This window comes from Tamandua tetradactyla, chromosome 3, assembly GCF_023851605.1.
Source record: "Tamandua tetradactyla isolate mTamTet1 chromosome 3, mTamTet1.pri, whole genome shotgun sequence".
Classification (NCBI taxonomy): Eukaryota; Metazoa; Chordata; class Mammalia; order Pilosa; family Myrmecophagidae; genus Tamandua; species Tamandua tetradactyla.
Window position 1 is genome coordinate 94,219,749 of NC_135329.1, and position 15,962 is coordinate 94,235,710.

General features: G+C 44.7%; 1 protein-coding gene across 1 annotated transcript in view; it reads left to right on the plus strand.

Moving 5' to 3' along the window:
* Positions 1-14,229: 14,229 nt before the first annotated feature.
* LOC143675716 (5-hydroxytryptamine receptor 5B-like) overlaps positions 14,230-15,962 on the plus strand; it is a 7,574-nt gene continuing 5,841 nt past the window's right edge. The window contains 2 exon segments of the mRNA XM_077151762.1: positions 14,230-14,304; positions 14,307-15,014. Coding sequence (XP_077007877.1) covers positions 14,230-14,304; positions 14,307-15,014 — 783 coding nt within the window.

Below are 15,962 nucleotides of genomic sequence, written 5' to 3' on the forward strand. Positions count from 1 at the left end.
TGCAGTCTCAACAAAAGCCATGGGGACAAGGGGCCAGCCCATTATACCCTTGGTTGATCACGGCCAAGGATTGGCCCTAGGAAGGGACTGTGACCTTGGGCGAGGGGACTCCCATAAATTGCGGCACTTCCAGAAGAGGCTGACACCTGAGGGCTGTCTGTGGATAACTTTCCCAGCAGCTCGGGGAGTAAGTCCTCAGTCTGGGAACGGTGATCTGGGCGGTGCATCCTAGCGTCGGCTCTGATGGCCTAAGAAGGAAAGGAGGAAAGAAAGGGAGCAAACAGAGGGAGAAAGATCTCGTTTGGAGTCGAGTTTGGCAGGAAGGCCACTGCCTTTATTAGAGGGGTGCAAGGGGGTGAGAGGGCAGAACCGAAAGAAATGCAGTGTGTTGACCAGAGGGCGTTCAGCTGGCTGCGTCTGAAATGGGATTAGCACACAAACCTGTCTGGCCCCAAGAGCCTCTTCTTTCCCCACACAGAGCTGGAATGGAATTTCAGTTTATGGGGCCATTGTTTGGTAAGTTTAATGGAGATGCTGAAAGAAAGTGGGAGCAAAACAAAGAAAGAGAAACTTGAAAGTCCTCTGTTTTCTCTGTAGTCAGGGAAGGAAGTAAAATTTCATAGATGGGGGGGGAAAACCAGCATACTGACTACATTTTTTAAAGGTAAAAGTTAAGTTTGTCTAAAGGAAGGGTATCCAGAGACCTGACTTACTGTAAAGCCCAAGAAAAAAAGGTTCGGAGTTTTCGAGATAAAAAGAATGTGCCTGGAAAGTGCTGGAATCAGAAATTATAGACATCAAGGAAACTCAGAGGAGGAGGCGGGAAAAGTGTTGATCCCCCTACTACCCACAGGAAATCAAATCCCAGCCAAGAGAAAGACAAAAGATCAGAGAGGAGAGGCAGGGAGGAGAAAGCAAAGCGCCAGGCATGTCAGCAGTGATCCGGGACTTGAAAGTATTCTTTCTCTCTCCCAACTTCCGAAGTTCATCTCGAGCCCCCCAGCCCTCACCGCAGGGAAAGAGGAACCACGGAGGCCTTTCCCTGCAGTTTGAGAAGGTGAATTCACTCAGAGCCCTCTGGGGAAGAATAAATGTCTAGGGCTTCCAAAAATCAAAATGCCTTCCGCTCTCATGAAACTCGGGCAGAATTAGGATATGCACCTGGGAGTACGGGACAGGCGAGTGAGTGACGGATTTCTCTTAGAATCCATTAAAACCGTGCCTTTTTCATGCTTTTCTCTAAAATTTTATAGCTAAAATTCACCAGCAAACAACAAATTAGTAGAATTCTTCGATATGGCTCTTTGTATCTATATCCTGTACATCCATACATCAAATAACCAAGTATCATCCTGCCTGGCTGGGGACATTTTTCTAATCTGTACTTCTCTCAGTGATGTTTTCCTCAATGACATTTCCAAATTCAGGGCCCTGGAGTTGTCTGGTTCATTTTTTTATTTCTTTGTTTGCTTCCTGTATGATGAGGGTCACATTTCATTCTTTCCCCATGTGACTATCTCATTACTGCAGCACCTTCTGATGAATTTTTTCTGGGTGGCAGGGGAGTACACAGGCCGGGAATCGAACCCAGGTCTCCCACACGGCACATGAGAATTTTACCAGTGAACTATCCTCACACCCCTTGTTTTGTTTTTATGCTATTTTCATTCTGGCTCCTCTGGAGTTAGAGACTGTAGCTATTTATTCTTGGGTATTCTAGGGCTGTTGGTTCAAGGGCAAGGACCAGGGCCAAGTCACCTGATCCTTGCTACCCTGAGCTCCATGCAGCTCAGAGAAGGGCAGAGGGGGATTGGGTGAGTCCTCATTGCAGCCTCTCTTTCCCAATGTTGGCTTTATATGAGCTGCTTAAAATACAAAAATCAGTTGGGATACACCCTCTCTCTCTCTCTCTCTTTTTTTTTTTAAATTCAATTTTATTAGCTATATTCACACACCATATAATCCCTCCAAGGTATACAATCAGTGGCTCATAGTATCATCATATAGTTATGCATTCATTACCACTAACAATTTTAGAACATTTTCATTACTCAAAAAGAAAGAAAAAGAACATCCAAAAACATGATGGCAGAGTTATACCGAGAAGGTAGGGTTTAATAAATGCATGTGATTGCTGAATCATTATATTGATATTTCTTTTAGTCTCCAATATCTTAGAGCAGCTAGAAGTAAAAACCTAAAATTGTGAAATTGTAACCCATATCAAACCCTGAAATCTGTTCTACAACAAACTTTGCAATGTGCCTTGAAATTTATTCCTTTTTTGCATATATGTTATTTTTCACCAAAAAAGGGGGAAAAAAGTTTATTGTGATGATACATGTACAGATATATTGTTGTAGTTTGCTAGCTGCCAGAATGCAACACACCAGAGATGGATTGGCTTTTAATAAAAGGGGATTTATTTCATTAGTTCTTCAGAGGAAAGGCAGCTGACTTTCAACTGAGGTTCTTTCTTACACCGGAAGGCACAGGATAGTCTCTGCTGGCCTTCTCTCTAGGCCTCTGGGTTCCAACAACTTTCCCCGAGGTGATTTCTTTCTGCATCTCCAAAAGCCTGGGCTGAACTGCGAGTGCTGAGATGAGGTATCCTGAGCTGCTTGGGCTGTGCTACGTTGAGCTCTCTCATTTAAGCAACAGCTAATTAAATCAAACATCATTCATTGCAGCAGGCATGCCTCCTAGCCGACTGCAGATGTAATGAGCAACCGATGAGATTCACATACCATTGGCTCATGTCCACAGCAACAGAACTAGGTGCCTTCACCTGGCCAAGTTGACAACTGAATCTAACTACCACATATATGATGAAAAAAATTAATGTAACCATGTACTGCATTAAAGAATAAAGAATTTAAAATCTTAAAAAAATAAAAAAAGAACACCCAAAACACCCCATACCCCTTATTCCCCCCCCATTATTTTTTCCATTTTATTACTCATCTACCGATACATTGAATAAAGGCAATGTCAGTCACAAGATCTTTGCAATCACATGGTCACATGATAAAAGCTCTATAGTTAGAAATCATTATTAAAGATCAAGGCTACTTGATTACAATTGAACAATTGCAGGTATTTCCTTCTAGCTATTCTAAATACACTGGAAACTAAAAAGAACTAATCTAAATGATGAGTCAGTAGTCATATCATTTGTTAGAGTATAATTTCTCAGTTACACCTCCTCCCTCTCATCTGATCATTCAGTCTTTAGGGATATCTGGACAATGACCATTTTAACTCCTTCGTGCTGGAAAGGGGTATTGACTTTTTGGGGTAAGGAATGAAATTGGTTAATGTTCTTAGAACGTCTGGAACCTCCGTTTTTCAGGGTTTATCTGGCATGAGGACGATCTGGAGGCCTTAAGTTTCTGAAAAAATAAACTTACTAAGAGAAAATTCTGTAGAGTCTTAGATCAAGCCCAGGGCACTCCCTAGGGTTTTCAGGAATACTATTGGTGGGAGCTTGGCGTACTGTGGCAATTTGCAATATCTGGCTAAAGCTTGCAAAAGCTTTACCTCCAGAATGACCTCTAGACTCTATTTGAAATCTCTTAGGCACTGAAACTTTGTTTCATTTCTTTTCCCTCTTTTTGTCAAGAAGGCATTCTTAATCCCATGATGCCAGAGCCAGGCTCATCCCTGGGAGTCATGTCCCATGTTGCCAAGGAGACTTATACCCCTGGGAGTCATGTCCCACGTAGTCGGGGAGGGTAGTAAGTTTATTTGCAGAGTTGCTTAGAGAGAGAGAGAGGCCACATCTGAAAACAAAAGAGCCTCCTTGGGGGTAACTCTTAAGCATAACTATAAGTAGGCGTAGCTTTGCCATTGCTAAAATAGTTTCTTAAAGGTAAACCTCAAGATCAAGGGCTTGGTTTATTAAGGAATTCCCCAGGCGGTGATGTGTAATAGTTCCACTTTTTTTCCCCAGTCCCTCAAGGGGACTTTGCAAATACTTTGTTATATTTTACCCAAAGTACTCTGAAATGGGGATACACCTTCCTTTGCATTCTGCCCCTCCTTGCCTTCTGATGGACGGCCCAATGGGTGGCAAAATGAGCCAGAAAGCATAAGGCAAATACGGGCACACACCAACGAGCCTGGAGAATGCTGAGCTAAGTGGATGACTCCACTCTGGGACACAGCCCATTTGCGCAGGGCCCTGGCTGCTATTAAAGGGTCTTGAACTATGGATATTGACCCTGGAAAATTTTCAACTCATGAACAATGGTCATTAGAGATCTTTGTTTTAGTGAGAAAAGAGGGATTTTTACAGGCTGAGGTTAGAAAGTATGGAATTAAAAAAAAATACTATCTTTTGTCATATGAAAAAAAGCAGCTGGGGAAAAAAATAATAAAGGAGCCCAGCTGCTAATTGAAACTCCCAGAGTAGTAGGAGGAACAAGTACTCTAAGGCATCATCTTTCCCCCACATTCCTGCAAACAAATTATCTTCAACACCCACACAGTGGAAAAACAAATGACCATTAGGCCTAGATGTTTCCTTGAACATGTTTTCGCTCCCGTAGCACCATCTGATCACTAACTTTAGTTTGATAGGGGGTTGGAGATCAGACCATTGCTAATCTGGAGGAATTATTTCTGCCTCTTCTATTCTGTAGCATAAGCACAGCCAGGCGTGAAAACTGTGCCCAATGCCAACCCCAGATCCATTTCCTCCTGGGCTCTACCTGCAAGACCACCCCAGCCACAGTCAACATCTCCCAACGGTTGAGTACCAATAATAATAATTTGTAACTTGGAGAGGAATATGATTTTAATAGTGAAATTTCAATATGCAAACATAATTGAAGAAAATGTCGTTAAAAATAGTCTGACCAGGCAGATGACGCAATGACCCTCTGCCATCTGATAATAAAGAATATAGATCCAGAGCTAACTCCAGCTATAGATGTAGCAGGGCACCTGACTGAGGCAAATCACATGATTTTTTAAAACCTTGATAGAGACAAGTGGTAGGTGTGAGGAGGAGAGAAGGCTAGCTATTTTAAAGCATGCAAACAGCTTCTTCGTTTCTCTGGAGGTGGAAGCTTGCATTTCACCTTTGAAGGCAGGCAGTTGCTTTCTTTGAGCATTTTGGTTATGCTAAAGTAAAGCAGCAATCCTTTCTGGAACAGAGAGGTTCTAGAATCTAAAGGAGCTGAAGTGTTCTGTGGGATATCAAAGGAGATGGTTTTCCCTGTATGTGGGATGCTTCTCTGCTAATTATGCTCCCTGTAGGGGTAAAAATTCTCCTAAAAATGGATTTAGACCATAGTATCACTGAAAATAATTGTGTGTATGTGTGTGTATGTGTCTGTGTGTTCATGAACAAACATCGTTGTTCAAGAATTTAACTTTCTGTGGTGAAGAGCTGATCAGAGCTGCGAAGGTAGCAGGAAGGAGGCAGTGGCATGTCTTTATTTCATGCTTTCCTTTAAAGCTTCATATATCGCAGGTTGGAAAACTCTCCCTTCAGGAAATGTACTCCCTTTGCATATTGATTTAGTATTTTGGCCATGCCCTGTATGAGGAATCTGCTTGTCTGATGGGAAAAGACGTTCTGAGTACCAGACATCCCAGCAATGGGCTGGGTTGTGGGGACTCAGGGATGCAGTATAGAACTTCAGAAGAGAAATCTCAAGCCCTCCTTTCCGGGGAGGTGACAAGCACTTGCCATATGGTGGTTCAGGGGCCCCTGTGAAGGGATTGAGGTAAGTGTGTCCAGCACTCAGTAGTTTTCTCTCTGCAATTCTCCTGTACAGAATTTGTGGGGAACCCAAAGAAGGGACCATGTCAGTCCTGCAGTGACTTTCTCCGGGAAACCTGAAGGAGAACCGAGTAGGACTAGACTTCCTTCCAGTGGTCAAGCTGGACATCTGAGAAGAGACAGTTGGAGACATAGGAATTACCTAGACCAGTGGTTCTCAACCAGGGTTTTGTTTTTGTTTCTGTCAAGGGGATACTTGACAATGTTTGGAGACATTTTTGGTTGTCACAACAGGGAATTGCTAATGGCATGTAGTAGGTAGAGGCCATGGATGTTTCTCAATATCCTACAGCGCACAGGACAGCCCCCACCACAAAAGGTCTGACCCCAAATGTGCTTAGGTTGAAAGAGCCTAAGCTCTCCAATAGTTTCACAAATTTGGATACTCACGAAATATTTAGGAATACATTCCTAGAGAATATGGAGGGTCTTTTCTATTATATTAAACAATAACCATGTAGTTTATTAGCGCTCACAGAGCTTTTAAAAAATAAAAATAAAAAAACCTACTGATCATACAGCCTATGGTAATTTGGAGGCTGTATGTACCCCAGAAAAGATCATGTTCTTTTAATTCATTCCTGTGGGTATAGACCTTAGGTGGGTGGGACCTTTTGATTAGTTTTTTTCAGTTAAGGAGTGCCCCAAAGTGGGTCTTAATTCTCTTATAAGAGGATAAAAGCCACAGAGAAATTAACAGATGAAGCTAAGAGAAACACACAGAAAAAGCCCCATGAAAGCTGAGAGGAAGTCACTGAAGCAAGACGCTGAAAGCAATAAAACCCGGAATGAAGGCCCAGCAGATGCTGGCCATGTGCCTTCCCATATGCAGAGGTGTCCCAGATGCCAGCAGTCTGCCTTCAAGTCCAGGTGTCATCCTGTTGATGCCTTGAGTTGGACATTTTCACACTTTCATGGGCTAAAAACTGTAAATTGTAAGTTAATAAATCCCCATTGTAAAAGCCAACCCATTTTTGGTAAATTGAATTCTAGCTTCTTTAGCAAACCAAAACACAGCCCAACTAAAAACTCAAACACTTCATATTACAGGGCAAGAAAGTTTATAGTCCAGCAATGTCAAAATAGGTAATTTAACAGCTCAGTCCCTTCTTGCAAAGTGACTGGTAACTACAGAATAACTTCTCATTGTTGGTGGTTCTGGTTCAGATGTTTAAATACTTAAACAGCTGAGAAAGATTTGTTTTTTCTGTAGACATGGGTACAGGTGGGGATTATACTGAAGAGAAGGAGAATGAAGACAGGTATGGAATTACACAACCACTAAAATTTCATTTACCATTACTTTACATTATATGGGAGAATACAGCTTAAAAACTGTACAAGATGGGAGGAAAAGCCTCTTATATGTTTATACTATTTAGCTTTACTATGTATTCAGTCTGACAATAAAGCCAAACTTAATTTACTAGCTAGGGCAAGAGTAGCTCTCCAAAAGGATTTTATGAAGTTCTATTTAGTTTAGGTTTTGAACATTTTAAGAACTTAAATTTTTGGAATTTTCCAAATTAATTTTAAAAAGGACCATGTCAACAACAAACATCCTCAAAAGAGTAGATAAAAACAATGGACTATTTAAAAATATCCAACTCATTTCTTCTACACATTAGGATTAGTTGGTTCTCCAGAGGAAAAGAACTGACAGGATATATATAAATATTAAATATGAAAACATTTATTATAGGAATTGGCTTATGCATCTGTGGGCATCAGCAAGTCTCAATTCCTTAGGGCAGGACACAAGTTGGGAATTATGATGAAGATGATCCTGAATTCCCCCAGGAAAAGTTGGCTGGCTGAATTAGAGATGGAGATTTTTCTTTCTGGCTTCTGAAATCTTCAGTTCTAATTTTAAGACTTTAAACTGATTGGACAAGGAGACTCCTCTCACTGCTAGGTTCAATCTCCTTTGTTAATTGTAAATGCAATCAGCCACAGAGGCAATCAACTGACTGTAGAGGCAAATCCATCTATGAAATACCCTCATGATAGCAGTCATACCAGAATTTGCCTGACCAAACAACTGGACACCATAACCTAGTCAAGTTGACCCATGAAATTAAACATCACAACTCCTAAGAAACATGTGCATTTCCAATTGTAATTATAACATAGCTTTTGTGAGTTAATTCATTTATTCCTCCCAAAAACCCTAGGAGGTATGTGCTAGTAGAATGTTTCATGAGACACTGAGGCATAGAGAGAAGAACCTTGTCTAAGGTCACACAGCTGATGGTTGGACTGAGGCTATCTGACTTTTTACAACCTATAAAGAACCTCTTTAAGTCAAAAAGATTCCAGAGCTGAATGAGCCATGTGATTTGGGTAACATAATTTAATTTCTCTTGCTTCTTCATTCATCTGTAGAATGGAGGTAATAAAAATATCTATCTTATAAGGTTATTAGGTAAATTAAATGGGTTAATTTATATAAAACATCTAGAAGAATGCTTGGCACACAGTGATGGGAAGTGGAGAGAAAAGCCCGAGGAATCTACCTTAGGACAGTGGTTTTCAAAGAGTGTTCCTGAAGCAATAGCAGCAGCACCACCTGGGCACTTGACAGAAATGTATACTCTCAGGCCTCACCCCAGACCTCTTAAGTTAGAAACTCTGGGAATGGTACCCAGCAAAATATGTCTTAACAAGCTCTCCTGATAATTCTGATGCATGCTGAAGTTTCAGAACTGCCGAATTAGACCATTCTAAGGAGGCAATGTTTGAGCTGCAACAAAGAAGAAGTTTTTCTATACCCTGTCAACTTATCCCCTGACTGCAAACATGTTTTGTACAATCATTTAAAAACAAATATATTCTTTATAATTCCTCCCATTTTTTTTGGCTTTATCCTCAGCAGATACCTCCACACTGTTTATGATAAGATTTCTTCCCTGAGCCCTGTAAACTCCTGCAACAGTTCTCCATCTTTAGCAGGCTTTCCCTGGGCTCTCTTCGTATTTTTCCTTCCTTCCTTCATTCAATCATGGGAGTTTACGGACCCTACATTAGGCCCCGTGCAGATGCTCTGGGAGCCTGCCATATAACCGGGAGGCAGAGCTGTGTCCCTGTCCCAGCCTGTGATTTCAGGACCAACACCTGGGACTGAGCTTGGGGTGGATATGGGGTATACGACCAGCTTCTCAAAGGAGGTAACACTTGGTCTGAGACATGATGAACAAATATGGAAAGAATGTATTTTAAAAGTGAGATTAAAAATCAGCTGGAAGAACACAAGAGCGATAATATCAGGGAATGAATTAAGGGAGATAAATGACAGTATTTGAGAGAAATGAAAAAATGGACAGAATAAAGATGATTTTGAAATCATTTGTTTCTCTAAAATAAAAAATTGGCAAACTGCTCATTCTCTGCTGCCAGTTTTACTTGGCTCGTTTTTTTTCTCACATGGGCAGGCACCAGGAATCAAACCTGGGTCCTCAGGCATGGCAGGCAAGCGTTCTTGCCTGCTGAGCCACTGTGGCCCACCCCTCAGTTTGCTCTTTTGCTCTACCCCTTTCTCACCCTGCTCCTGTCAGTCATGCCCCCCTCTGCTTTCTATCTCCCCCAACTCTGTCTGTGAAAATCCTATCCATCTCTTGAGGTCTAAGTCAAAAACTGACTCCCCCAAGATGCCTTCTCTGCTCCCCGACAAAGGAGGTGACCACATGCCCCTGCATGGCCAGATGTCTTTGATTATATCCCTAAGCGGCTGTTAGCACATCTTGCTGTGTCGCAGTTGCAAGGTAAATAGATCTGGCTGTCTGATAGATGGAATATCCTTCCGGGCAGGGACAACATCTTGCCCTTCTTTGTACCACCAAAAGGGGCTCAAAAATTAGGGCTGGGTTGCGTTGGATAGAATTGCACAGGGCAAGGGGGTGAGAAGGCTGCATCAGCCTCTCCTCCTCTACGCCACAGTGACTCCAGAGGGACCAGAGAGATGACTTAAAAATATTTATTTGTGAATGTCAGTAAAGAAAATAGAGGCAAGAAAGCAATTTGTGATTCCTGAATAAGTTCAGGGCATTGATGGAGACGAAATCAATCTGTTCTATTATATAAATGAAAATTTTATTCCACAAAATATAATAAAATATATGCAAACAGAAGAGTAACAGGGAATAATTTTGTGAAACAAAATGGATGAAAATCTGCTTGCAAAATACATTAAAATTGATAAATGCGCATGAGGTCAGTACTCAGATTTCTTTATAAGGTAGTTAAAGGGGATGAACAGCTTCTACCCAAAGATGTATGGACAATAAATCGCAATGTAGTAAAACGCAGCTATTTTAGCCATTAAAGAAATGCAAATTAAAGCAATTAAAGTGTATCATTATACACCAATTAAAAGGTTTTTTTGATGATAAAAATTGATTTGGGCAAGGCTGTCAGCACCTCTCTTGTAATTCTCCAAAGCCAGACCTATGAGAACAGTGAGTCCATTAAATCTCTCTCAGGTACAGTCTGGAAATAGTAAAAAGAACAATCAAACAGTTTTTACATTTGAACTCAGTTATTAAATTTGGGAGAGTGTGTATTAAGGAAATAACCTCCAAAGGGAAAAGATTGATTCTGCTAATTGTAATTATGAAAAACCAACCAACCAAATGCCTGGAAAGTACTGTGCAGGGCTGAGATTCTGCCCTACTTGCCAGCTAGCAAGCTTGCCTAGTACTGTTCATTGGATGCTGGCAGAAGATTTGAGACTCTTGGGTCAGAGATAAAGGACTTTATTACTTCAAACAGAATGGTTCACAAAGCTTCATGTTCATTTATGCTGGTTCCCCATGCCCTTCGAGTCCCATGGGATGACACCAAGGGTGCGTGGTGGATGCCTGCACACACAGTGGGCTATGTTACAGGACAGCGACGCTGAACTTGGGGGTTTCACTACTTTAATATTAAATGGAAGCAAGCCTGCTCTTTGCCTTGGGGGAGGCGTTACCTCATTCTTTAAGATTGCTCGTTGCAAACTCAACTCTGAGACGCGTCCTGGGTAATGAGTGGCCAGGACCTTGCCTTCTTCACATACCCAGGAAGAACCTGCAGGGGTGCTCAGGGTCGATGGATCACCCCTCCCAACAATGTTTCATTCATTCATTCAATAAATGTAATTTCAAATTTATTGAATTCTCTCTTATGTGCTTGGTACAGGACTAGATGCTAAGGATAGAGCAGTCAACAAATTCCTTGTCCAGGAAGAGCCTACATTTTAGTTGGGAGGGCAGGTAATAAAGAGGGGATTAAATAAATAATATGATGTTGTTACTGTGATGTACTGTGAAGACAAATAAAGCAGAATAGAGGAATAGAGAACATTGGAAGATCCCATGTTTTCTGAGTTGATTGATCATAGATAACTATAGTCAGGAAAGTCTAAAATGGTGATGCTGGAACAGAGACCTGAACAAGTCACACCTTTCCAAGGGAAAAACAACCCAAGCACAGGCACATTCCATGAGAATGGAAATGTGCTTGTCATATGCACAGAATAAGGAGGCCAGTGTGGCTGTAGGGCAGGGAACAAGGGGGAGAGCTATCAGAGATGATTTGTAATTGAGAACCAATACGGTTTTATAAAATGATATCTGTATGGGCTTTAGCACCACATGAAACTATTTATACGACAGAGTGAAGTGAAAACAAACTGAGGATTGGGGACTCAAACTGAGTCCCCAGTCCAGTGTATGGAAGGCAGTTTGGTGTCATGGATAAATGAGAGATTTGGAGTCAGAAGAACAGAGCTCCAAGTTTCAATCCCAAGTCAACATACCTCTCTCATTTGTTCATCTGCAAAATGGGAATGATGCCTAAAAAGGTTGTGGATAAGATTAAGAGAAATGAAGTGTGTGAAAGAGTTTTGTTCTTAAAAAGATTAGAGAGAGTAAAACATAAAAACCTGATCTACATCAAAAGATCAGACAGGAACTGAATTCTACGATTGGGTCTGGAAGTTAAACATAGTAGCAGAAGTCATCATTAATGGCACACTTAGTCAAACCTGTGCTAAAGGCTTTATCTAATTTTAGCCTTATTGCAATCTCATGACAGGTATGAATATCCCCACTTTTCAGGGAGGAAACAGTCTCAAAAAGCCTAAATTACCCAAAGTCTCTCACATAATAGGTGGTACGATATAAAAGGTATAACTGTGAAGAGAAGATGTAGCAACATGAAATGTGTTGAGAGAAGTCTGTAAAATAAAATAGAAATTGACTGTAAGAATGAAAAAGAAATGTCGATAAGAGCAGAGGCTGGAAAATAGAAATGAGCCACATATCTAAGTGATACATGGGAATGCTTTTACATTTTTAGTATTTTTTGCTCTCGCTATAATGTTTGCTCAATTATACAGGGAGAAAATTATTAAGTATCTCAAAGGCTAGCTATCATTTCCTTCTGCTGGATTCTCTTCATCATGTCTATTTTCCAAAAAATCTTGCATAACCCAATTCTTTCCAGGATCGAGTGCGAACACTGCCCCCTGCAGGATCATCTCCTGCCTGTTCCTGCCAAAGGGATACCAGCCCTTTGCCCTCCAGCCAGGCCAGCCTGCTTCCAAGTCCAGCCTTCCATTCATCTTGTCTAATATCCAAATCCTTCCAGAGGCTTCAGTAAAACTTTAGCCGCCTCCTCCTCCAGGACATTGCTTGACCACAACTCCTTCATTTCTGTCCTTTTTATCAACCACAACCCTCTATGACCAAGTATTTCTACTTTGACTCCTCTGTATGTTTCTTTTTATGCTCTGTGAGTGTGTTGAGCCTGTAAACCAGAACTGTGTCATAACAAGTATACCTCTCTTGCCCACAAAGCAGAAAGCACCTTTCTGTTAACTGAGGAGGAAGGGGCAGTAGAGGAGAAGGCTATTACTGACCGGTGTTGGAGCAGGGGAGACACTCCTGCAGGGTGCATCCCCTTGATATTAGGACTGCTTGGTGGCAGGACACTTCAGGACCAGGGAAGAAAACCAGTCCACCTGTTGCAGGCTAGGTGGCCTTTCCAGGTGGAGCGCTGCCTCTCAGACTACCGGGGGAGGCTAAGAAATTCCTGCACGCCAGACTCTCCTGAGCACCCTGTTCTGTCCAAAGCTTTTCCCTCTTCCTAGAGTGTTAGTAAGAAGCCTATGGGTGACTACCAGTTCTGATGTGCCGAATAAAGAAAGGATAGCTTGGGCTCTGTGTTCTTTCTCTCTTTCTTTTACTCCCGGGGATCCAAGTACTGAAGCTTTATGCTTATTTAATTATGATTGCACTATTTGAAAGGAAAAAAAAAAAAAAAGTAGGGAGACTAAAAACTGGCGTAGGGGAATTTCACCTTTCCAAACCAACCTCTGTCCTTGAGCCAACAAAACAGCTTTTTAACCTGGATGTGACAAATTGGAAGGTACAGACTCTCTGCGGGTCATGAAGGTTAAAACCTGAAAAGCCGGGGACTGAGTGTCTGCGTGAAGACCTGATGGGGGGCAAGACTGCAGCCGGCAAAGAGGTCTAAACGCTCCCTCTTCCTCTCCCAGCGCTCCCCAAACCTGCTCACAGGCAGCGTTCTTCTGCATGGAGACGGAGTGAACTTCTCCGGGCGCTATCAAGCCCTCTCGGGGCAATTCGCAGAGCCGGGCGCGAGCGGGTGGGACCGGGTTTAGGAGACCTCTAGTTGCACACTCTGATACTTGAGTAACTCAGTCAGGTATAGATAAATAGATAGGGCAGGAGATTCGAGCAAACCCAGCGCCCCACTGACCGGAAGAGGGCACGCCCCTCTGTTTACCGAAGTCACACCGCGCAGCTAGACCGTTCCGAGGGATCTGCGAAGGGGGAGGCTAAGAAATTCCTGCACGGTCGTAAACCTTCTCCCGAGACCACCGCAGCCAGATTCTCTTCGTTCCACCGAGGCGGAGAGACCCACCGGGGACAGCGTGGAAACCCGCTCCTATTGACGGGTTAGCCAGATTACCGCCTACCCCGCCCACTCCAGCCCACCCCCTGCGCCGCTCCGCTCCAGCCGCCTCCCGGGTGTGGGGGGCCGGGGGTACCTCTCCAAGCCCGCCCCTGCGCGGACACTCCGCTGAGCTCTTGGATTCCCAGCCTGTCCACTTTCGGTTTCCCTGGGGACAGTGAGGAGGTGGGAGAGCCTGGCGCGCTGCACCTTGCAGAGCTGGACTGCGGTTTCCACCCTCTGTTTTCTTCACTGGAAGCGAGGGTCCACGAGAGCTCCAAGTGGAGGCACCAAAGGGAGCTGAGGGCGCAGCGTCTGCGGTCCCGAAAGAGGAACCAGGGTAGAGAGACCTGGGTCCGTCTTGTGCCTTCCTGGACACGTAGTGCTCTCTCCCGCGCCCCTACCCGTCCAGTCCAAGCCGAGCCCCAGGGCTGCGCATTGAGTCCCCTGCCCGGGAGTCCAGCTACAGCTCGCCGTGCGCCATGGAGGCAACCAGTCTTTCGGTGGCCACTGCAGACGACGCCGCATCCCCAGGACCCGAGACCTCCAGCAGCAGCACCCTAAGCCCAAACGGGTCATCAGGTCCACCCCTGGTAGCGCCGCCCTGGCGAGCCGTGAGCCGCCCCTCTCCGTCTTTACTGTGCTGGTGGTGACGCTGCTCGTGCTGCTGATCATGGCCACCTTCCTGTGGAACCTCCTGGTTCTGGTCACCATCCTGCGCGTCCGCGCCTTCCATCGCGTTCCGCATAACTTGGTGGCCTCGACGGCCGTGTTGGACGTGCTGGTGGCGGCAGTGGTGATGCCACTAAGTCTGGTGAGCGAGCTGTCGGCCGGGCGGCGTTGGCGGCTGGGCGGGAGCCTGTGCCAGGTGTGGATCTCCTTCGACGTACTGTGCTGCACGGCCAGCATCTGGAACGTGGCGGCCATCGCCCTGGACCGCTACTGGACCATCACGCGCCACCTGCAGTACACGCTGCGCACCCGCCGCCGCGCGTCGGCGCTCATGATCGCGCTCACCTGGGCGCTCTCGGCGCTCATCGCCCTGGCGCCGCTGCTCTTTGGCTGGGGCGAGGCGTACGACGCCCGGCTGCAGCGCTGCCAGGTGAGCCAAGAACCCTCTTACGCGGTCTTCTCCACCTGCGGCGCCTTCTACTTACCGCTTGGCGTGGTGCTTTTCGTCTACTGGAAAATCTACAGGGCGGCCAAGTTCCGTTTCGGCCGCCGCGGCGGCCGCGGGGCTGTGCTACCGCTGCCAGCCACCGTAAAGGTGAGCGGGGGGGCTGCGGAGTGAGGTGGTGGTGGGTTAGCTGGGTCGCTGGGGGAGGTGGAAGCTTGGCGCACGGGAGCGTTGGCGGAAACTTGTACCCTTGGGGCGCGCACAAGAATGTTGGCGGCTGCTCACCTGGAGTGTCCCAACCTGGTGCTTATTTCCAGCCCAGCCCCCACGCAGCATCTTGCACGCTAGGGTCCGTGCTGACACCGTCGCGGGGTTGAGGGCTGGACGGCGCTTGCGGGTTGAGCGTTTCTCAATAATCGGCAGGGGATGTCTGATTAATTAGCTGCTGCGCTTTGGTTGCTTGTTCTCTCAAGTCCTTGCGTGGGTCTGAGCCTTGTAGCCGCCAACTTCCTGGTCCGGCAGGGCTGGGCTGCGGTGGGCTGGGATGGAAATTCGTGCTGCTGAGAGAGAAATTCCGGTGGCCATTAACCCCTTATTTTCTGTCTTCATTACACCCCAGTCTATCCTCTAGTACTACAGAGACGATATTACTCAACTACCGGCCGGCTCCCTTCCAAGAGGGGAACCATTAGGGTAATAAAATAATTCCAGTTTCATTTCCTTTCGCTATCCCATCCTCGGCATTATCCTCTAGCGACTTTGGAGCCAGATATACCTGTGGATTCCAATGCCAGCCTGCAACATGAGGGCAATCGCTTATCGCCCGCAACCTCGTTTTTCTTTTATTCTTCCTGCAAGGCTATAACGGTAGTTATTTGGGGTCTTAGAATTGCAGCTGCAGGTAGTAATCCAAACAGAAGGACTCCAAATGTACTTCTGTTTCGAAAGTTTATTGATTTCTCTATCTTGTGGTTTATTGTGCCCAGGTGTCCTTAGGATTTTGAGGAACACTCTTGCTTGTGGGTATGCTTACTTTGGCAGCTTGGGTAACTGGCTGAGACCTGCTTAAGAGTAACTTCCTGAATGGCCTCTTTACCT